At 26.8% G+C, this 23,253-nt stretch overlaps 10 protein-coding genes across 10 annotated transcripts; 4 read left to right on the top strand and 6 right to left on the bottom strand.

The window, feature by feature from the left end:
• Nucleotides 1-1,018: 1,018 nt before the first annotated feature.
• cand_025640 (N-terminal domain-containing protein) lies at nucleotides 1,019-2,260 on the top strand (the record flags this gene model as incomplete). Its single annotated transcript, XM_067212793.1, has 1 exon — nucleotides 1,019-2,260. One exon carries the CDS (start codon nucleotides 1,019-1,021, stop codon nucleotides 2,258-2,260), a length of 1,242 nt encoding a protein of 413 aa, XP_067066516.1.
• Nucleotides 2,261-3,333: 1,073 nt separating this feature from the next.
• On the bottom strand, nucleotides 3,334-3,822 carry cand_025630 (LA domain-containing protein; the record flags this gene model as incomplete). Its single annotated transcript, XM_067212792.1, has 2 exons — nucleotides 3,334-3,588; nucleotides 3,652-3,822. 2 exons carry the CDS (start codon nucleotides 3,820-3,822, stop codon nucleotides 3,334-3,336), a joined length of 426 nt encoding a protein of 141 aa, XP_067066515.1.
• A 2,340-nt stretch (nucleotides 3,823-6,162) lies between these two features.
• cand_025620 (uncharacterized protein) lies at nucleotides 6,163-10,223 on the bottom strand (the record flags this gene model as incomplete). Its single annotated transcript, XM_067212791.1, has 2 exons — nucleotides 6,163-7,592; nucleotides 7,688-10,223. 2 exons carry the CDS (start codon nucleotides 10,221-10,223, stop codon nucleotides 6,163-6,165), a joined length of 3,966 nt encoding a protein of 1,321 aa, XP_067066514.1.
• A 4,935-nt stretch (nucleotides 10,224-15,158) lies between these two features.
• cand_025610 (uncharacterized protein) lies at nucleotides 15,159-15,588 on the bottom strand (the record flags this gene model as incomplete). The annotated part of the gene is made up of 2 exons (XM_067212790.1): nucleotides 15,159-15,458; nucleotides 15,526-15,588. 2 exons carry the CDS (start codon nucleotides 15,586-15,588, stop codon nucleotides 15,159-15,161), a joined length of 363 nt encoding a protein of 120 aa, XP_067066513.1.
• Nucleotides 15,589-15,974: 386 nt separating this feature from the next.
• On the bottom strand, nucleotides 15,975-17,624 carry cand_025600 (uncharacterized protein; the record flags this gene model as incomplete). The annotated part of the gene is made up of 1 exon (XM_067212789.1): nucleotides 15,975-17,624. The coding sequence occupies one exon, from the start codon at nucleotides 17,622-17,624 to the stop codon at nucleotides 15,975-15,977; it is 1,650 nt and encodes a 549-aa protein (XP_067066512.1).
• Nucleotides 17,625-18,418: 794 nt separating this feature from the next.
• On the top strand, nucleotides 18,419-19,033 carry cand_025590 (uncharacterized protein; the record flags this gene model as incomplete). The annotated part of the gene is made up of 1 exon (XM_067212788.1): nucleotides 18,419-19,033. The coding sequence occupies one exon, from the start codon at nucleotides 18,419-18,421 to the stop codon at nucleotides 19,031-19,033; it is 615 nt and encodes a 204-aa protein (XP_067066511.1).
• A 431-nt stretch (nucleotides 19,034-19,464) lies between these two features.
• Nucleotides 19,465-19,788, top strand: cand_025580 (40s ribosomal protein S26; the record flags this gene model as incomplete). Its single annotated transcript, XM_067212787.1, has 1 exon — nucleotides 19,465-19,788. One exon carries the CDS (start codon nucleotides 19,465-19,467, stop codon nucleotides 19,786-19,788), a length of 324 nt encoding a protein of 107 aa, XP_067066510.1.
• A 381-nt stretch (nucleotides 19,789-20,169) lies between these two features.
• Nucleotides 20,170-20,604, bottom strand: cand_025570 (RNA polymerase II B8 subunit; the record flags this gene model as incomplete). Its single annotated transcript, XM_067212786.1, has 1 exon — nucleotides 20,170-20,604. One exon carries the CDS (start codon nucleotides 20,602-20,604, stop codon nucleotides 20,170-20,172), a length of 435 nt encoding a protein of 144 aa, XP_067066509.1.
• A 226-nt stretch (nucleotides 20,605-20,830) lies between these two features.
• On the top strand, nucleotides 20,831-21,145 carry cand_025560 (LSM domain-containing protein; the record flags this gene model as incomplete). Its single annotated transcript, XM_067212785.1, has 1 exon — nucleotides 20,831-21,145. One exon carries the CDS (start codon nucleotides 20,831-20,833, stop codon nucleotides 21,143-21,145), a length of 315 nt encoding a protein of 104 aa, XP_067066508.1.
• Nucleotides 21,146-21,148: 3 nt separating this feature from the next.
• On the bottom strand, nucleotides 21,149-22,651 carry cand_025550 (aspartyl protease family protein; the record flags this gene model as incomplete). Its single annotated transcript, XM_067212784.1, has 1 exon — nucleotides 21,149-22,651. One exon carries the CDS (start codon nucleotides 22,649-22,651, stop codon nucleotides 21,149-21,151), a length of 1,503 nt encoding a protein of 500 aa, XP_067066507.1.
• Nucleotides 22,652-23,253: the final 602 nt, after the last annotated feature.

Raw genomic sequence — 23,253 nt, 5'->3', positions numbered from 1 at the left:
ACAAGCAATCAAATACTAATTAGATAACTTGATAGGTCCGTAAATTATCTAAGTTAATAATTAAGATAAGTCAATATTATCAAAAGGAGAAGTCTTATTGAACTTGTCACAGTCACAATAGAAATTGAACAGGGAAACTATTTCCCTTAAAAAACTAAGTAGTAAATAGAGCATAATATAGCCCAAAAGATAGATATACTGAGACAAAGTATTTATGTAAATGACATAAGTATATGGCTTAATTAAGATAAAAAATTGAAGCTTGAGAACTAAAAAATCGGTCTTACCCGCATCAGCTAAGCGCCTATAGGCACTATATTTTAGTGGAAAATTTATATTTTTTTTTTGTAAAATTTCCTGTAGGCTGAAATTAAGAAACAACACTGGAAAAATCACAATATGTATCATAACTACTAAAATGGAATATTAAGTCAATTTTCTTAGTTTTTAATATTTTTTTTTGTCTCCTAAGCATGCTACTCATATTTTGATATATACAGTACTAGTGGGGGCATGCGTCCTGTCGTGATATATAGGTAAATATATTTTTCCACGTCTGTCCGTAATGACGTCTGTTTGCATGCGTGTGTGTCTGTAATATGTGTGGTTTATGACACGTCTGTCCGCATGGGGTTAATAAAGTTATACATCATATAGTTTACATACAGTAATCATAGTGGCTAAACAGATAATAAAGCCGAAATTATAAATTAATACTATTAGAAGAAGAAAAAAAGAGTTGAAAAGGAGATATGGGAAATGCCTGAGTATTGATACCTTGCATTTGAGAAGAAGATAATTAGGAGAAATTTGAGTAGATATTAAAGAGGCTGCAGGTAAAGGTGTAGTTTTGAATAGTTGTAAATTGTGTATATTAGAGATTAAACTGGGCGAAGATAAATAAGTAATAAATTAGTGCAAAGTGCGATACATAAACAAACGAAATTATTAAATTGGTATATCATTAAATTGAACTACACATTTTATTAGAATTAGATATTAGATAAGAGGAAATATCATGAGGTCTGAGAGGATTAACAAGATATTGCTTAATGGAGCTCACAATAGTGTGATTAATAGTAATAATACAATGGGATATAATGAAAATAGTAAAAAGCTTGTTAATAATACTAGTAATATAAATAGTAATCAGAGTAATATGCAAGGTAACATAAAAAATTCAGGTATTGTGAGTAAACCTATGACCAGAAGTATGTCAGCAAGTAATGTGAAGATATCAACCAAATTAGCAGTTAGTAATGAGAATACATCTAAGGTGGGTAATCAAGTAAATCAAATTAATAGTAAGGATTATAATTTTGCTGAGAGACAGATAATAAACATTGGTAAACAGGAATATTACAAAACATTACATAAGGTTCTATCTGTTGATATGTTAAATTCAGATCCATCATACTTCTCAGAATATGCAGAAGTGATATATCAAACTTCTCGTGATAAAGAATTAAATCAGGAATCATTATGGTTTACGGCGTCACAGGTTATTGCAGCTCAACCTAGTGTAGGCAAACAAATACTGGACTGGAAGAAGAGTGGAGTTAATTTACTGTTTGGATTGCAAATAGCCTTTAATGTACCGGATGAGGTGACTGTAATGGCAAATTCAATGTTAGACCGTATTTTAGGCTTAAAACATTTTCAGAGAGCTTCAGAAATGACTTTAGTAAGTGCAACTTGTTTTTGGGTTGCATTAAAATATGAAGCAGCTTATGTTCAAGGCGAAAATCCAAAAATTCCCCCATTACCAGCACTAAGTGATGTGGCTGAAAAGTGTGGATTAAATGTAGCAGCCATTCTATTTTGTGAAGGGGTAGTACTAGAGGCATTGGATTGGTGTATTGAATTCCCAAAACCTTGTGATTATATTAAGAGATTTTGCTTAGTTTTTAAAGATCAGTATACTGGTAATAAATCTAGTCGTGTAGAAAGTCTATCAATATATTTGTCACATCTGGCCATTCATGAACCAGCAATGATGGGTGTATCACCTTCCAAGCTTGCTTGTGCTTGCTTAATGTTAGCTCATAAAATAGAAGGAGTTGAAGAAAGCTGGGCCCAAAGTATTGAGTATTATTCTGGATATACTCGTGAATCTCTTAAAGAATTAACTAGATATATGATAAGTAATCTGAGGACAATTCGTAACACAGAAAATGGTGAGAGTCATGCATCACCTAGCCACTATCAAAATGTTCGAAGAAAGTGGTGGAACTCCTGGGGTTCTAATGAATGGGGTTAAATTATTTTTATAATTAGTTATTAACATCTTCATTATATGAGCAATAGAAATTTATCATATTATCATACAAGCTAATGTTTATTTTCTAAATCATTGGTATGCTTTTCAATGATAAAACAAAGTAACAAAAGTTTGTTTTCTTTTTATATAATAAATGGTTATTTGTATATTATTATATCTACATACTAAACAAGAGATATCAAGCAAAAGATTAATAAACGAATTCTAATATCTAGAATTAGCTACTTGTATAGATCTCAGTGTAAATATATGGTAGCGATATGATACAAGTTATATGGTTGTAGTAAAGTAATTATATTGCAAATTTGAGGAGATTTTCAAATTGTCTTTGCTAATTTTTTTTTAATATTATTTACTTTCATATATAAATAAACATTAAGGAATTATGGCAAATAGAAAATGTTCATATTATCATACTAAGTAAATAATGCGTTTTTGGATACCAAGTATTTACATAAATGTGGATAATTTATCTGTATATGATGCTCATTTCTGATTACTTGTTTGAGTAGGTTGCTGTATATAAATAATAAAAAGTGAGTTTATTATTTTTATTTTCAAGTCCGTAGACTCAAAAAAGTCAGTAAATCATTAAACTTGTATAAAAATAAAAGATATTCAAGGTAATGATATTTAGTTGATCACATGTATATGACACTAAGGATAATATTACTAAGATAATATATACATAGTCTAGTTTAGAATAGTATCCTAAAGTTTAGCTCATCTTAGAAGTTTGAATAAAGTGAAGTGTTAAAGTTATTTGCATGTATGTAATATTACCAAGTTTATACCTTTCTATTGGGTACGGGGATTTATTGGACTCTTGTCTTTCTCTTTCTCTTGGCCTTGTAGCTCTCTTTCTTTAATATCCACTTGGACCATGGTAATATCTTAAGTCTGGAATGTGGAAATCGCTTTTTGAAACTATCTAATACAATTTTCGCTTCATCAACAGTCTCCATTTCAACAAATCCATAATTTCTGTAGTATGAGTAATTAAGATTCATGAGAAGAATTGTTATGGCATGTAGTGCAGAATTTTAATTAGCCTACCTCCTAGTATGCGACTTGTTAATTTTCGGTAACCTGACAATAGCAACATTTCCAAAACATTCGAAAATCTCTCGAATAGTTTTGTGATACCAGTTGATAGGTACTCTTTTTATAAAAAGAATTTTATTATATGGAATCTGAGAATCGACATTAAAGTCGAAAGGGACTTTCCTACATATAGTTTGGCTTTCTACATTTACTTGTAATGACTTCGAGTTTTTTAAAGCTTCAATTATATCATTAGAGTTAGCCTATAGAATATTTTAATAGAGAATTCAAAATAGATATTTCATTTAAAAAGTAATAGTTCATACCTTTAAGCTTATGATCTTATTGAAAGACAAAATTTTAGATATTGGAATATTACCTTGTTCACTAGTTTGTAATATGTTTAGCATATACTTATCATGCCTAAGATTTGCATCACTAAAATACAATTCAATTTGCTTTTGAATATTTTGCAAATTTTGGTTCTTTAAAGACATTACTCAGATATTTCAGATGCAAGAATTGAATATTGTATGCTTTAGGATTTTTGTGTCTTGTATAATAAATACGCCGCCATGCATTTCTTTTTAGTTGAGCGATTTAAACATTTACACAATATATTTTCAGAATAATAAATATATAGCTATTTTTCCCAAATATATAACAGGATTCTAGTTGATTTATTTTCAAAGTTTAAAGCTTGTAAAAAATAAATAACACTATTTTGATTCAATAATACATAATATAAAAAGATGTCTAATATATAAGAATCAACAAGATTACTCTTTATAAAAGACAATTATAGTTTTAGTTATAAGAAATATATTACTTATTACTCTAATTTAAGCTATATGTAATTATCAAGATGAAAATAAGGCATTGTATTATATCGAGTTGAGTTTAATAATTACAATAGAAATAATTGATTATTGACTATTTACCTAAGAACATTAAAGTTAAAAATCTTACAATATTATCAATTTCTTGATATTATGTTGATTGATATATTCTATAAATAATATTAATATATAATCTAATACTCACCATTTTGTATTTAGTGTCATGAATTTAAGTATAATAGTGATCTAATACATATACTAATCTGAATCAAATATTAACTACCTAACCAATTTATACCTATATAAGTGTGTGCTTGAAGTGATTAAATATATAAATATTGTTAGTTTAATTAAAAGTAACAGATCCAATAAATGATATGATACCTCAACTAAGTAGTATAACACTTATCTCAACGATATATGATGCTATCATCAAATTCATCTCAGGATACTTTTATTTACTAAAAGAAATAAATATATTGTAGAGATAAATAAAAGTGAGTTTGATAAAGCTAAAAAAATAATATAGAAGTAGAATGTAGTGAAGAAAGAATTTAGGAGCATAGCTTTGTAAATAAAGTTATAGATATAATATTTCATGTATATAATTTTGGTTATATAAATGACAGGTATTAACTAAATTAAATATTAAACAACTATACATTGAAAAGCTTATCAAATTTCTAAAGTTATTTAAACAAAGTATAGCTAAACTTTTATAATATTTAAAGTTGCAAGCATGTGCTACTGATAAATAAAAGCGGGTCAATATGACAAAAAAAAAAAAAAGAGCTATAGGTACCGACTTTACATTTTTGTATGTTATAGCCGCCATTAAGAGAAAGTTAAAACCTGATACAAAAACAGAATAGATATACTCTTGTACTTAGAGAATTAAAAATAATAACTACAGAAATAGTAACTACATATGCAGTTTATTACTACATTATTTTTGTACTTATTAGCTAATATAGACTTAAAAATTAGGTTTTTATATAAGGGAAAATAGAAGTTTTAAATAAACAAGTAACTTAAGAGATCTCATAATAACCTAATAGATAGTAAATAGAAATAACCTTTGCTATATAAATTTTATATAAAGATTATGTGCAATGCTTAGAGTATTGGAAGGATATTTTAAAAAATATATCTTGAGATCAAGAATAAATAAGGAAATACAAATTTAAGAAACTAAACTACAAATATGTACTAAATACTCAAAGGAACAGTAATCAAAATATATTCATGTTTTATATCGTAAAAAAATTCATGTATTAGAGAAATTTTGTTAAGTAATGAGTTAGTATTAGTATCAACTTACAATATATAAATGATTTAAAGCCAAAAGTTAAACCTTTTTACTCAGTATTGAAGTTTCAGAAAATAGAGATGGAGACAATAAAGTATTACTAAAAAGTTCAATGCTATTTAGAATTATTTTAATCTTATATATAATTAGTTGGTATGAGATAGTACTTCATGTAGGTTATCTGGTAATTCATTCTTCAGATCTGGAATACCTTTGTACTATAATATATATGAGCAATATATTTTACATTATTCACATTCACACTAAATTCCATCTATGTAAATCTTAACATTCATGTATTCTAAAATTCATCCTTTTCAAGTTTTATAAATTTGAAGATATCCTGAATATTAGAGCTTTGCATTATTTGTATAACTTAGGTAATAATTTTGACTATAGCAACAAATTATTTAGTATATCTAAATTGAAGTCAGTGATCTAAATATTTTAAAAGAAAATCGGCAATAGGATTACTGAAGATTATGCGGTTTGTAATTATTACTAAATAGTTAGAGTTCTAAATAACCAACTATTGTCGGAATATAATAGTTTTATATATTTAATATTCTAAATAAAACATTACATAAGCTAGCTATTTATTAAATAACTTTCTTTATACTCTTTATTTCAGTAAATAAAGATACCATAAATTAGCTAGTGTAGATAATAGTATTTTAAGAGAAATATATTCATGGAGAATTGAATACTTTATCACAGCACTGAAGAGCATTGTACTGTAGAGTAATAATAATAATTTTAATATCATAAAAAGTAATATATTGTTTAATGATTCTGGACCATAGTTCCCACCTCATATTCGTATCAAGATAAATAATAAAGAATTTATAATTTTGTTTATTTAAAATGTAATAAGAGAGCAAAACAAGTTTTTCAATTGTTGAATGGCCAATATATTGTATGTGGGTATTATCTGTTTTACTAATAGTACTATTCATTTCTTTTACAGAGGTTACACACTCACATTTAGCCTTAACGTTCTTATTGGCATGATGATAATAAATAAACTGTTGAAATGTCAAACTAAGTAAATCACTTTTATTTAACATTTTCATATTATGTGTCAAAAGTTTTAAATCTGACAAAACATCAACAAGCTTATTTTCATCATTAAAATATGATGATTTTGGATCAAGTATTTGTCTTAAGGTCCAGTGAAGAGGTAGTTTAATGTCATCTGATATAATAGCTATAGATTCTATTTTTTCCTTGGACATATAGAATTCTTTATTATAATTTTCAAATATAATTTGAGAATTGGTAAAAGAATAGTTTTCTACTTTATATTCACTGTCCATACAAGATATATTGCAGTTTGAATGCTTTGATAGCCATGTTAATGGAAATAATAATGAATGGGAACTACCATGTGAATAAGTTCCAATATCAAAGATTCCTTTATAGATTCCAATAAACCTATGATTTTTATTAGTTAAATCACTTTTATTTCTTAAATTAGATATACTTTTTGGAAATTCATATATTAAGGGACACCTTTCTGTAAATATAGATCTTGAAGATCTGGAAGATGTAGTAGTATAAGAACTTGAATATATTGGTGAGACCGATCCATGGGTACGTTTCTTAGGTGAAGGAGTTGTCATCTCAGTTAAAATTACTGTATCTTTGGAAATATTATCAAATTCTAAATTTGGTGCTTTTTTTGCAACCCTAATACTGGATATTGACTTTAGGACTTCATTTATATTGGGATTATTTCCGTTTTCACCTATTTCATTTTCGAAAATACCAGAGATAATTAAATATATACAAGGGATGAAAATAAGTATAATACACAAGTTGATAGAATTGGTTAGTATTACAGATAGAAATATAGCAAATAGGAGGCTTGAAAAAAAAAATGAAATTTGAGTATATAAGGAAAGTTTGTTTAACTTTTGTTTACATTCACCCCTTTGCTTCAAAAAACTGCAATATATATATTCCAAGATATTTGAAAATTGACTAAATTTAAGAATATAAAAAAAGTCTGACTTTTCATAAGCATCACATTCCAGTAAATTAATTATTGATGACCTAAACTTCTTAGTTAATATTTTGATATTTGAATTATGTTTGAAGATAACAAAGAAATTGTAAGCTATAAGAAATAATATTAATAATAAAATTATATATTTATTTAAAATACTAACATTGAAATTTCAGAACTTAGGCTGATATAATTGTATAAAATACCTAGACTTATACAAATATAGTGAATTTTTTCAAATAAATTACAATATTTAGTCACATTTTTATCCAATTGACTATTTATGGCCATATATATAATCCCTTTTCTAGATGAAAATATTTCTTTAATTAGTCTAATAGGATCCTTTGATTTATAAACTTCAGATAGAATTCTATTTAACCAGAAATGTAAAGAGTCATGATATTTTCCAAAGCAGATCTTTTCTATAAATACAATAGCTATAAAATCAATTGCATAGCTGACTAGAAATAATAAGAAAATTGAGGAATAATGATATTTTCTTTCAAAATTTCTTGATAGCTCCGAAGTCATTTCTTTAGTATGCCGAACATTTCTTGATATAATTAAAGAGTTTTTTACCCAATTAGCTGCCATTAGTGCATTATTCACGCCTACAATCTGTATATGAGGTAATAATATCGTATTTTGAGTGTTATGTTTTATATTGCTATAATTATTTGTGGAATTCCCAAACCTAAATGATATATCCTCCATCCCTTCAATATATAAAAATGATTTAGAACCTTTATTTTGTTTCATATTCATAAATTCAGGTTTTGGAAGCATATCCGTAACACTTATTAAATCATTTCTTTTATCCTCATATATTAAATTGTAAGATTCCGATTTTCCAAGTTTTCTAGCTCCATGATTACTTACAGTAAATAATATCAATACTATTGGATTAATAATATTCCAAAATATTGGGATTGGATTAGATAATATTAAGCTATTATAGGCATTGTTGGTTCTTGATATTACTGAAATAGAAACATATTGTAGAATATAAGCTGGTTCAATATTTACCATATTTGAAGAATTTACAAGTTTAATTAAGTAAGTTTGTTTAAATATTGATACAATAATTCCAATAAAAATAATTAAAGGAATAATAGTTAAACTTCTAAGCCTACTTTTACCTTCTATTGATCTAATAACTTCCTTACTTTCAGGTATTACATTTTTATTTTGTATCTCAGATAAATCTACTGTAAACCTCAAATTATCCTTTAAATAATTTAAGTCACTTTGATCAGTAAATGTACTGTCGTTATTAATATTAAGATTATAAAAAAGTTCTCCAAAATATTCTACCTCTCCAAATTCAGTCAATTTTAACAGACGGATATTTCTTGTGTCAATATTATCTCCTTTACTAGTGGATGTTTGTATTAAATTCATAAGGATATCTGCCCAAGATAGATCTAAATTAATTATAAATGAAATATTCAGCAGCTTAAAATTATTCATATATACAAACTGTTTGACTAGTTGAAAGCAGGTTAATGGTAAGATTTCACTAAAGATATCATCCAAGACCACTAAAATACAATTACTAAACTCTGAACTCGAACTATTTTCAAGAATTGGAAGAGTATAAAAAAACTGAGCTAGACTTAGCAAGAATAATTCATCATCCCTGTATATATCATCAATAAAAAGGTTATTCAAATTATTTGCACTATTTAGTAAACATAATTTACATACTAGATCCAGTTTCTCTTTGTTATAATCATTTCCTCCCAATATATATGCATATATGTTATACCCCTGTTCTTGTTGACGGTAATATTGTAGAACATTTTTACTAGAGTTTAATATGCCCTTGTTGTACAAGTATATTCTAGTTTTTGATTCCTCCATAGTGAATAATTTAATACTACCATCTAGTTTGTATATGCCTACATATCCAGATATAAATTTTAAAAGCGTACTCTTACCAGATTTTGAAGGTCCAGTAACAAATACAACTTCTCTATTATATATTTCAAATGATATATTCCGAAGTACTATATGATTACATGGACTATTGGTATTTCTACAATAACAATATGAAATATCTATGCTTTTGCATAAGTATACCATAGTTTTATTAAATGAATTATTCTGTTCATGGAAACAGCTGACTGGGCTTGAAGATTTAGATGATACAGATGTATCTTGAGTTAGTAAAGTTTCATTTAGTGAATAAGTAGTTATACTAGCTGTTTTTAATATATTTTTATCTTGAATATCTCCTATTTTACACTTATTTATGTATTCTTGTAATGAATAATCACAAAAATGTTTTTCATTAATGTATGAGACATGTTGAAGGTTTTTGTATTGAGAAATAGAGTAGTCATAAATATTTGGATCATTTAAGACAGGAATTTCTTGTATATACTCATGTTGTATAATATTTCCCTCTGATGTATCCTCCTCACTCTTATCTATTCTTTTGATTTTTCTTCTCCTAGCAGGTGAAATAGATTCTAACTCCAGTAAGCTATTTGATATATCAGCTTTCTTACTTAATGCATACCAAATATCTGGATCTAAGTCTCTAATAAGTGTGAAATACTTCCATATGAAATGTATGTGAACCAAAAAATATCCAAATAATCGCAAAGTATTTTTCAGGAAATATAATAAATATATAGATATCCACAGTGTTATGTAAAAAATAAGATTAGAGTTTGATAATTTAGGATATAATGGAACTGAAAAGTTGCAAGTCTCAGTAATAATCCAAGACATGCAAAATAAATATGAAAAATTAACTAGCTGATAAAAAAACCATAAAAATAGAGACTTGACTTTCCGTTTATTAGTTCCATTTGAGCTAATATTATATACATACGACGGTACCACTATTAGTAGAGTTAAGTTGTCAAAGAAGGTGGAAAATTTCTTAATTATATTACATCTCTTTCTATAAATTATAATATAAGATTTATATGTCTCAAAAAGTATAATAAACAAAGTGGATATATAAATTATCTGTAGTTTGAACATATATATATTTTGGGAGTTGTAATAGGAATTCGATACAATAAACATTCGGACAGGGAACAATAATACTTCAAGGAAAGTAATACTACCATTCTTTATATGTTCAAAAGTATTGAAAATTTTAATTTGAGTAAGATATTCTGAAATTTCATTGATCTGATCATTACTAATAAATTTATTTAATTTGAATGGTGCAACAAAGGTATATTTTTCTATTCTGCTTAAAACTATGTCAACTGTTGTAATAATTCTATTATTTATATATATCGAAAATATAGTTGATACTATTGCATATAATAATAAAAATAAGCTCCTATTGAAGTATTTATATTTAGTTAGATGGATACAAGCGAAACTCAATTCTGGTAAGACCAGAAGGAATACATACAAAGTAATACTTCTTAACTCTCTCGATGAAAAAAATATAATATATGCTGAAAAATTTCGATTATAGGAAATATTTGATAGTCTATACTTCAAATCTGTAAAGGTATCATTGTTCCAGTACTTGCCTAACTTCTTCAATATATCCCCTAGTACTTGTGTAGATAATTTATACATTAAATTATTTCAGAATATCCCAAAATAAAAAATATTTACACTCTTATATTGTCTAAGGGTCTCTAAAAACTGGTAGATTCTCTTTATTTTATTCACTAGTCCTGAGTTAGAGACCTGGAGGTGCAAATTAAAAATACCACGCTTATTTCACTGGCGCTTATCATGCTAGTAAATAAGGCATGCTTTACTTTTAAGTCTTACAAAAAATTTATCATCCTATTACTGCTGTATATTTTAAGATATCTCATTGTTTTATTTGATTAATCAGAACTTTTTTATTTATATTATCACTATTATTATATTATACCTAAGGTGTGTATTTATAGTCTAATCTTTTAAGATTGAAGCTGATATATGATTACTACAAAGTCTTAAATTTGTCATTACCTAAGAATTCAGAAATTATATCTAGTATTAAGTTATCACTATTTCTCACTGATATATTTCCAAGTCACTTTTTGGATTTTTAAATTAATATTAGACTTATATAAAATGTATAATTCTATAGTTAATGCTACCATTTGATTGTATTTTTTGACGATTTTAATCCAAATAAGTCATTAAAAATAAATTAGATATCTACTATGGTAAAATTCATATATATAATACTTTTTATATGACAGATGTATTTAAACTATATATTAGTAATCACAACTTGATACCTTTATCATACAAATGAACAGGTATAAATCATCAATCATGTTACAAAAAGTTATTAATGAAATCTCGGGAATAAAATAATAAATAAAAAATCACAACTAGATAGATGTGATTGTGATCTTTAGCAATGTAGAAACTGTATAAATCTTGGAATACATATATATAATTTAATAAAGAAACACAAAAAAACCGTTGGAAATTTTATTGAAATGTTTGAAGTTGAACCACTAACTAGTAATATTTATTCAAGTGAATATGGTGGTGAAAATATGGGAAAAATTTATTTAGATGGTTTATTATTACTGAATAGCTACATAAGAACATCAAGAAAGTTTCAGTACGGAAATGTTATATACACGAGTATATATAGAAATAAAATTAAGAAAAAAAGGATTAGGTTTGAAAAATTAATTGCAAAAATATATGTATGGAGATACTGGAAAATATATTGAAAAGAGGAATAACTTCTCTAGAAGATGATGAAATAATGGATGAATTTGTTTATATAAACCAATTAATGTAACTTCATAAATACATCAAAACAGAATAACCTCGGTATTCAGAATTGAAATTCTAATATAAATTTACTTTATTTATTAAATTTAACTCATCGAGTTATAAGCGTACAAATTATGCTACTTTGTTTCAATAAGACTTGTTTTTTTTTTTATTATTGAATATACCAAGCTAAAAATTGATTATTGTTACATGATATTGCTATTTTTAACTATATTTTCATCTAATTTGAGTATATGAAATGAATATTTGGTTGTATAATTTTTTTTATATTTATAACTTACATATTCTAATTAGTTGAGATAGTAACAATATTTATTTATATATTTCAATTATTTATTACGGACGAGAGTATAATTATTTTTATAAAAATATTGGTCAGTAAAATGTAAATAATTTAATTATATTATAAATCTTATTTTAATATTGGGATTAAGTAAAATATAGGGATTATATAGGGATTATGCAAAAATATGTAATCATTTCACAATTCTGATAATCTGTATTTAAGATACTTCTCTTAACGATATAAAATTAATTTCTTGAAGTTTATATTCAGTTCTGTTTTAGCTAATGTGCTACTGACAACTTTATAGACAAGAGGTGCATGGCATTTTGAATATAATATTTTGCATTATTAATTTTGAAATATTTGAGATTGGAATGAAATTTCAGAGTCTGTATAATAATGAAGAGTATGAGGATAATATTTGTTGCAAAATTGTTACTTCAAGAAGTTACTTTATAGTGCAATATGTAATCTTAGCAATGCAGATAGGGATAATAATTTCAAATATTAATTAATTTGGATATTTGAATAGATAAAGTTATTTTATATTTTTTAATTAGGCAAATATCTTTTTTTGTAAATTTTAGGAATGATACCAATACTTATAAATTATAAATATAAATTTAATACCATGTATGAGTACTTTAATAATTTTGGTACTAGAGCAAGTACAAAAAACTTATTTGTAGCTTGAAAATACAAGTTTTAAGTTCTATTACTTTACTATTTTGGAAATTTTGTAAATAAATTTTATTATTTAGTTATAAGATTTATTTAACTTGGAAGGAAAGTTTGAGTCTAGCTTGGTAAAATATTTAAAGTGATTAATAATCTCTTGCAAAACACTACTTAAAGTGATCTTTCAAATATACCCCTAATTTAGTTAATATAATGAAACACTATTAATTATATTTAATATAACATCTAGTATTATATTGATCCATTAATACTTTAAATTTCGTAATACAAGAATATAAGACAAATTTGAGTTTTGTATTCATTTCTCTTTGGAGGGACCTGAATATTTTTCAATTTGTAAAAAATTATCTAGTTTATACTTTTCTAATCTTTTATACCCCAGAAAAATAGATTTGGATACAAAGATTTATTAATTCACAAAATTTAGCTAATACATACCAGAGGAAATTAATTAAAATAAATTATATGTAAAAGCTCACTTTATATTTATGATATTGAGAGAAGTGCTAAATTCTATAATACAAGTGAAAATCTGCTCTTAATTTATTACTTGTAGTTAGGTTAATTGACAAGGCATTAGTAAAAAGAAATTTAAAGTTTTTGCTTCATATCCAGTGTTTAAGTAGACTATACAAGTTATAGATTTGGGTATTTAAGTATTATAAAATAGTCTCATGAATACTTAGCTTCACAAAAATTCACTTTACATTATATTATTATTTTCATTATGAATAATTCTACATTTAAATATGTCTAAGAATACCATAATATTTTTACTTATAAAGTTGCATTGTTACTTGTTGAGGTATACCTTTATAATAAGAATTTTACTACATTTAAACAGATAATAAAATATCAAAAATTCATATATTAAACTTAAAAATAAGATATATAATTGATAAACATTTTAATTGTACATTCGTAAATATATATAAGGAATTCGGTATATTCATGAGACTCTGATAAATCGTATAGCATTGTCAGTAGAATTGTAATACGAAGCTTAGGAAAGTTAGCTAATCAGATATGTTTATCAAGTCATTTATTCAAAATATTATTATATTTTCAATTTGGTTTTATTTATAAATATGGTTTATATATTAATATTCCATATTGAAGAACAGTTAATTGTAAAAGTATTTAAATGTTTTAAGGAATGATTCTAACATGTCATTGGGTGCACAAAATAGAAATTTGTAATATTAAAAGTTTTGGAAGAAGTAATATATTCTAAGATAGAAAAGTAAGTTTTAATATTTAAATTATTACAAGTTAATATTACATATTTTACATAAATATAAGAAATCAGACAAAACTGAGCTATTGAATAAATGATAACTTCAGAACCTTTTAAAGATATCACTAAGATTAGGAATTATATCTTATTGGAGATGTTTTAATTATACTTAAATATCATTACAACTAGTGTAGGATAAACTTCAAATCTACGAAATTAAAAAAAAGTACTTTTTTCGCTACTGAAATAGTACTATATTATTTTTGAATTATAATGTTTTGTTTTGCTCATTTCTTATAATTTGTGTGTATTTTCTTTATTTGTAATAATAGCTATTAAAAATTAAGAACTTCCCAAAAGTATCAGCGTTAAGTAAAATAATTTATTTTGAAAAATTTCCTAACTTAATAATTCTCTAATGTACTCAAGATAAATAATAAATCTTCAATATTATTTACAGTAAGATGTATATCAAATCTGAAATGTATTAATTACATAAATAGTCTAATATCCTACTGAAGAAGTATAAAAATATAATCTAGTTTATCTTAAACAATATTTACTTTTTTGGAAAAGAGAAATTAAAAGTTATGGTCTTATAGACAACTATGGGAGTATATTTAGATACCTTATTTATTCTTTATAAACTTTAAAATAAAATACACTAAAATTTTATAACTAAAAATTGGGCTAAATATAAAATAAGAATTGTTCACATCTACAACTCATCCTGTAAAAGCATTACACTTTTTTTTGCTCTTTTTACTGCATCAATCATTGCATTTAAACCATTAGTATTGTTATTTATGTTATTATTTGCTAATTTCATATTTTCATTGTACTGATCTTCCTTGATTTTTCTTGTACTATTTTGCAAAATGTGTTGATTTGACAAGTATGGAATATGTATACTTTTACTTCTTGGTAGTTCAATTACTTCCCCTGAGTTTTTGATCTCTAATATATTATTTATATTATCCTCTTTCTTGTGAAATATGAGATTACAAAACTTATAGATCTATAAAATCAAATATAATATTGTGAAGCATGTAAAGGTTTTGTTGAAAAGGTTAAATAAAACGTACTTCATCAATAGAGACATTATCATGCACAAATTCCAAATCTATTAGATGAGAATTTATATTCATATAGTATAATTATAGAGTATAAAATAACCTAAGGTATTTAAATGAATGTTGTGCACATACGTTTTGTGTGCATATTTATACCTAAACATTCATTTAATAGATCTAGATTTTGTACATTATACTGCAGAAATATGAAATTGGGAGTAATTAGAGTTTCAACTACATTAAATTATTATACCCTAATAGTCTATGTTTAAGTAAATATTTATTTATACAACTCTAGTCATTTAAATTATTTTCGTATATCTTATAGCCAAGCTTCAGTAGAAATAAACTTAGCAATTGTTGCCAGTTTAAGCCTAGATAATATTAAGCATCATTTACTGGGCTGTTAGGATTAGACTTAGCTATTGGGAGTAGTATACTGTATATTTTCCCTTAAGTGGCTAGTTTTTAGTCTTAGATATTCCACTTTCTTTATTGGTAGATATGGTATTACATCGACTGAGTATACTTGCTTGACGATACCACTCTCCGATTGTAGCTGCACTTATTGAACCTGAAGTAGCATTTGCATATTGATGGTTGACATTTTCTGACAAAGCTGGTGTATTTATAGCATTAGTTGTATTAGATTTTGTATTTATATTGTTTACATTTGAATCCACTTCAGTAGTATTAGTATTTGAAACATTATATGGATGTTGAATGACACGATTTGGTTGTATAATTGGTGTATTTGGTATCATAGGTGGTAATGCATTGGGAGATGATGCTATAGGTCCAGAGATCATAGGTTGCCTGGGTAAGACAATTGGTGTTGAGATAGGTATGTAATCCGTAATTGCTGTTGTGGGATATGAAATATTATATGTATTTATTTGATGTTCAGTTGGGAAATAGGTATAATGTTGATTTGGAATCATACTACTTACTGATTGCTGCTGTAAAGGTACTCCAAATCCTGCAGTAGACTGCTGTGGTATTGAACTATTACTGTTATTATAGTATGGTGGAGGTACATTAGTAGTTGTATCATAATTTTTAAGGGCCTTTTGCATTTGAAATGGAGTTGTAGAGGTTATATTTAATGGAGCTGATTTGGAAGAGGTTGGAGAAATCATACTTGAATTCACAATATTACTAGTAAATTGTTGAGGAGTCCGAAGATTAATAGCTGGAGAAGTTACTAAATTTGAAGATTCATTAGTACCTGTTTGTTTTCTTAAAGTATTTTCAATATTAGCGAATTCCTCATCCTCATGAGTGGTAACAAAGTCAGTCAGAGTGTAGAGTTTACCTCTCGATGCAATACGTAATAAAGGTTTGTTTTTGTCAATTCCAGGTTTTGTAACTAATTTAGCTTCGACCATTAACCTACCATACATATAAATACCCTGTTTTACCCTAGAAAACATTACTTTGTTTTTTCTATTATTTGAAAATGTTGCAATTGCTCTATCTATTGGGTCATCTGATACAGGTATGTATTCTGAATTACTTTCTCTAACTTCTTCTACTGAAAATTGTAGATCACCTTCACTAGCTACTAGTGGTTTAACTTGGTTGATGCAAAATTTTGTTAATGTAGATGATAAAGGTATGGATGGAGTATTTTCTACTTCCAATTGTAGTTTGTTATTTTCTGAAATCGAATCAGTACTCTTTGTTGGTTTCTTTTTTGTTAAATTTGTTAATTTACTTGTTAATGAAGTCGATAGTTTATTTTCTTCTAAAATAATCTCTTTATCATATTCACTTTTCAGGCTTGTCCTTAGTTTATTACAGGCACTTCTCAATTCTTCTATTTTACTTTGATAGTTACTATTAAGGTCTGTTAAATTTGTTATTCTTTTCTTTAATTGTTTATTTTGATCTTTCTGCAATTTAATCTCTTTCTCCTTTTTATCTATTTCATCTTGCAGGTTGTTTATTTTGATACATAGATCTTTTCTTATTTGTTGACTATCACGCAACCGATTCACAAAGTCACGATTCTTAACTCTTAATTCTCTTATTGTGCTTTCATATGATGTTAATCTATTATTCAATTCTGCCAAAATACCTGCAGTTGAAGCAGTATCTTGAATTGTCATTATTTATTGCAAATAGCCCACTTAATTTCATATTATTTGCTTCTACCCAATTCTTCCCACTACCTTGTGCACACAGACTAAACTTATTTGCCTGTATAGACATTACTGTGTGCAATATAAAAATTAATATTAGGTACTAATAAATACACACTTAAACTATTAAAACAGATTTTTCTTTAATATTGTAATGTGTCGAAATACCTAATTCTATATGCTATTAATAATATATATCATAGTAACTAATTTTTTGTTATTTGAGAAATATATCTGTATATTTGTTATTTCAAAATACACTATACTTTATAAATGTATAAAGTTGCATTACTCAAATAATATTAATAATTATTGCAAATATTTACACAGTATTTGACCCTTGTAGTCATAATCTCTAAAGATTTAATAATTTCTGGATTTAAGGAAGGGGGTATTGAAATAACTATCTCACTTTATGACAACAAGCACTAAATTTGAAGTTTCATATTTAAGATATTTCAATACAAGTATTTCCATAACTAATATTAAGTGTCTTATCTAAAAATAGTATTGCCACCTGCATGTACGCGAAATAATAGAATATCCCTGTCTCGTCTCGTATACCGGTAGTAGTAGTGAAGAATAAATCTGACATTTACTTTTCACTGTCCACTGGTACTAAAATAACTTCACTAAAAAGAAAGAGTAGAGGCTTAGGGATTATTTATTTTTTTTTTTTTTTTACAAATAATAATAATAGATTTGGTGAATTTCAATGACTATACTTTTAAAGATTTAAGTATCAAATATGCATTTAAGTTATGAACGTCTCGGAATATTGTAATGCCTATCGAACATTGGGTATACAGATAGGTTGCTCTTTCGATATTATAAAGACTGCATATCGTAGAAGAGCTAGAGATATTCACCCAGATAAGAATCCTGACAAAGACAAATTGCAGGCTCATGAAGATTTCACTGAACTTCAGAAGTCATATGAGCTATTATCTAATGAGTCTGAAAGGAGACAATTTGAGAAGTATTGGAAGGTATACTCTAGTCAACAAGAATTAGCTCAGAGACAAAGAGATAGAACAGATGAGCTTAAACGGAAATATAAACGTGAACTATACAAGAAAGAGAAACGTGTTACGTACAGTTCAAGATCATCTGACTTTACTTATGAAAGAAAATATAATAAAGAAGGAGAAAGTACCTATTCATCAGAGTACTTTAATGACCTAAGAAGCCAATCGGAAGCCTTAATTAATGCTTACCTTCAGAGCTCTGGCAATCACTCTTCCTATAGGAACTCCGATATAGCAGAGAAAATCTCGGAAATCTTAAATAGTAACATTAAAGACTATATAGTGCAAGATTTTGATTCCTTTGAAGATACTTTACTAGATAAGTTATTAATGGCTACAAAGGAATAGGAAATTCCTAAATTTAGGAAGTGATTATTACACAGTCGCATCTGCAGAAGTTAACTATGCATATTTACTTATAAATCTGAGAATATAACTCCAGCCCTACACAACCATCCACATATTTCAAAAAGTGGCTGAGATATAAAATGTTTAAAATATGAAGGATATATCCATTAATATAAAGTCTAGGCGCTGTAGAATATATTGAGACAGATATTTAGGGTATTAAGCAACTGTGCGGTAAATTTGGAATATAGCTACTAAAGGTAATATTACCGAGACACAAGCTAGTCTTTAACTACTACGTACTTACAAGCTGGCAATTAAATATTTTTATTCGTATTTCTGCTCTATTCTGACTTCCAAAGTTTATTTGTGATCACTGGTAAATTTGTTTATTTTAAGGATATCTGAATTGTAATAGATTATAACCAGAAATGCCAAGCAAACGTCGTAATAATGGTCGTTCTAAAAAGGGACGTGGTCATGTAGTTGCAATTCGCTGCAGTAATTGTGGAAGGTGTGTAGCTAAAGATAAAGCTATCAAACGTTTTGTAGTAAGGAACATAGTTGATGCTTCATCTCAAAGAGATCTTAGAGATGCCTCAGTTTACTCTACATATGCATTACCAAAACTTTACAACAAAATGTGTTATTGTGTATCTTGCGCTATTCACTCCAGGACTGTCAGAGTTCGTAGCGTTAAAGACAGGAAGATCAGGACTAATCCAAATATTCAGAGATTCAAGGTGCAATCCTAAATAAATAGGATATTAGAGTGGTTATATGTGAACTAAGTGCGATCTATATGATGATACTTATTTAGTATATAAATAAGCTTTCTAAGCTCTTGTCCCTTATATACCCTGAAGTAATTTAGCTACAGAGAGACAGACTAAATTCTAATTCTTGTCTAGTAGAACTGCGCATTTGTATTTCCTCACCTAGCTAGGATTTTGTTCCACGTACTTTTATAATTTAGAATGCAATTTCAATTAAATTGCTAAGTGTAGGATATTTTGGTTCTTGAAGATAATTTGCAATAAACTTCAAGTATACAATATATCTTACAGTCATACAAATTAATTATTAATGAAATAGTAAATAGTGTTACTTTTTAGCAGGATGACAGTCTGGAACTGTTAAATTATATCTTCAGATCTTCTAACTAGACAATATAGCCTCATATCAAGCGTAAAGTCTCCAACAAGATTTTTATCTGCAGTTAATGCCATTAAAAGACCTCCATAAGATGCATATAAGGTTCTCCTATCGGATTGTTTCTCTTCAACACGGTATATCTTTCCATACATTACATAGTCATATTGGTCCATTAATGTTTGGGGTGCAGCACTATCCCAAACTACATCACTAGGATTCTGCGATACTTGAGTTGAGAGGCCAATATAGAGGCTTTCCTTTTCTCTTACTGGAAATAGATCACTATTAATATCTAATATTAAATCTGCATCTAAACCAACACTTTTTCCACGGATTCTCCCTATACGTTCAAATTTACCACTATCTACACTATTTACTGTAAATCTATCTTCAAATAAGCATGAAGGAAGGGACATTTTAAATTGTAACTTTACCAGAATAATACTAGTAGGTGTTACAATACTTATTTTATAATTACTCTTGAAAAGAAATAAGGTAGTTCGTCCAGTAACCGCCATAAGACCTAGGTTGTACCAAGAATTCTATTACTAAATAAAAAACGACTTAAACCATCATTAAATGAGTATAGGAATTCCGGTTAAGATTTTATATGAGGGCCTTGGCCATATTATTAGTATTGAAATGAAGTCTGGGGATCTATATAGAGGTACACTTGCACATGTTGAAGATAATATGAATTGTATGCTTGATACCGTCAATGTTACAATGAAAGATGGAAGGCCATTAGCACTTGAACAGTGCTATTTAAGAGGGAGTCAAATAAGGTTCTTTATATTACCAGATATGCTTAAGAATGCCCCTATGTTTAAGTTAGCTGCAAATGCGAAAAATAGAGCACGAATTCTTGGTGTAGCAGGAAATAAGAGAGCATTTGCTAATAGAACTTCAGTTAGAGCTCGTGGAAGAGGTAGATCTAGTAGAATGCCAGTTGCCTAATAGCTAATATATTAAATAGTTATATAGTACTTGAAATTTATCCGTAAAATTCTTCTTGCCCTTGTCCAAATTTACAAAGGTAGCACCTATACTTCTTCTTAATCTGAAACTATATCTCAAATTAAGTATATTGTTGAGATTATACTTCAAAAAAGTGTATATAATGATTGATAGGATTAAAATTACAGTAAAAAATACTTTTTTACCAAAAAGATTGTATCTAAGTTCCAAGTTTGACTTGTACTTTGATTCCTTATTTCTAATCCAATCTCTATTTTTTTTACATTGTTTTAATAATAAGGAATTTATTCCTATCATCCTATTTTTTGGATCTAATATTATTTGTTTATTTTTTAAATAGCTCATACCTAAAATAATATCGTCCTCATCTGATTGAAATTTGTGTTCCTCTATAGCAAGACACCAAAGTCCACTATTAGTCTTATACAAATAAGAATGATATGTCCATGTAATATAATTTGGTTGTCCAAAAAATTTCATTGTTATATTTGGGAATTTGTTATTTATATCTTTAATGCTAGTCCAGCACAAAATATCATGTACTATTTGACATATACCAAATTTCTGATCAATAGCAGTGCATAACTGATCAAAGTTTTTTCTTATTAATTTGTATATACTTTTTGGAAAATAAGAAAATGTAGATCCAGTATCAATTACTACTCCTATAGTATCTTCTGTATTACCAAAGGCCCACAAAATATCTGAACTTTTCATTATTATTTCTAATTTTACTCTATAGACACTTGTATCCAATACCAATGGTATCCAGAGAATTTGATTCTTTATCTCTATATTGTTTTCTAGATCAAATTCAATTATATCATCATTATATCTACCAATATTCATAATACCACCATCTTTTAATAAGCATAGAGATAATATTATATCTGAATTTTCATTTTCATAATATCTACTCACAGAGCGCAGAAGGAAATTAATAAAATTGTCTTGTAAGTCCTGATTTCTTATTCCCAAACCCATTATACCAGATGCATTTTGATTTATAAAAAGTTGAGTCTCAATTTCATGGCACCCAAGTTTATTATAGTGCATTCTAAATCCATTAAAAAAATACTTAACATCTGAATTAGGCTCTTCAAAACTCAAGATATCTTCAAAATATTCTCCAGATACAATACTACCTTCATTATATATTTGGATATATTTGCATATATTATGATTATTTCCACTTAAATTACACCACTTTGCTGTAGTAGACTTACTTAAATTATATGGTTGGACATCATGTATACCACACTGTAAGCATGTTGCACAAGAAAAACCAATATGTGAGCTACCAGTGTCAATAATTAAACTTTGTTTTTGAGCAGGAGTTCCAATATATACATATACAAAATAGTACCCATGCATATTCATTGATCCATGCAATTCAACAGATAAATAACTCCTAGTTGGAAGTATAACATCACATATAAATATCCATATCCAAAGTTGTACTTTAATTCCTATTCTTATTCCCATTAAACTTAAAATAACACCATTTGAGCTACTGTTAATTATTATATACTAAAGTCATTGTAAGGGCTTTAGGTATAACTAATTTCTTAACCATTAGAAAGTGTTACTTTAGCAATTTTTCCACAAGACAAACCCTACAGTATTTATAATAAATTAATTTAAATATATTAGAAACTTTTCACATTTAAAGAAATAAAACTTGATAAGTCCTTTTTTTCCAAGGAGAAAATTTAAAAATTAGTACTTATGTGACAAATATTATTCACTACATGTAATTATGCAATATACATATTCTGGTACTGAATAATAAGTTTTGTGATACAAATGATTAATTCAATATTTTTGATACCTTGAATAGCCTTGTTAAGTATAACATTTGATGTTATTTTCTTATTACAATTATATTTTACTTCTAACTAATATATTATTAATATTTGTAAAATACTAGGCTATAATACAAAATACTGCATTGTATTCAAAAAATATACAAAGAAATCTTAAGTATATAATAATAAGGGATATAAATAATATATTAATTGTATATATCATAAACATAAAGTAATTTCCCTTTCTTTTAATTTCAGTTATTATTGGTGATAATAGAA

This window comes from Cryptosporidium andersoni, assembly GCF_001865355.1.
Source record: "Cryptosporidium andersoni isolate 30847 chromosome Unknown contig_7, whole genome shotgun sequence".
In the NCBI taxonomy this organism is placed as follows: domain Eukaryota; phylum Apicomplexa; class Conoidasida; order Eucoccidiorida; family Cryptosporidiidae; genus Cryptosporidium; species Cryptosporidium andersoni.
The sequence above is the reverse complement of the archived record's forward strand: the minus strand, read 5'-3'. Positions and strand labels throughout refer to the sequence as shown.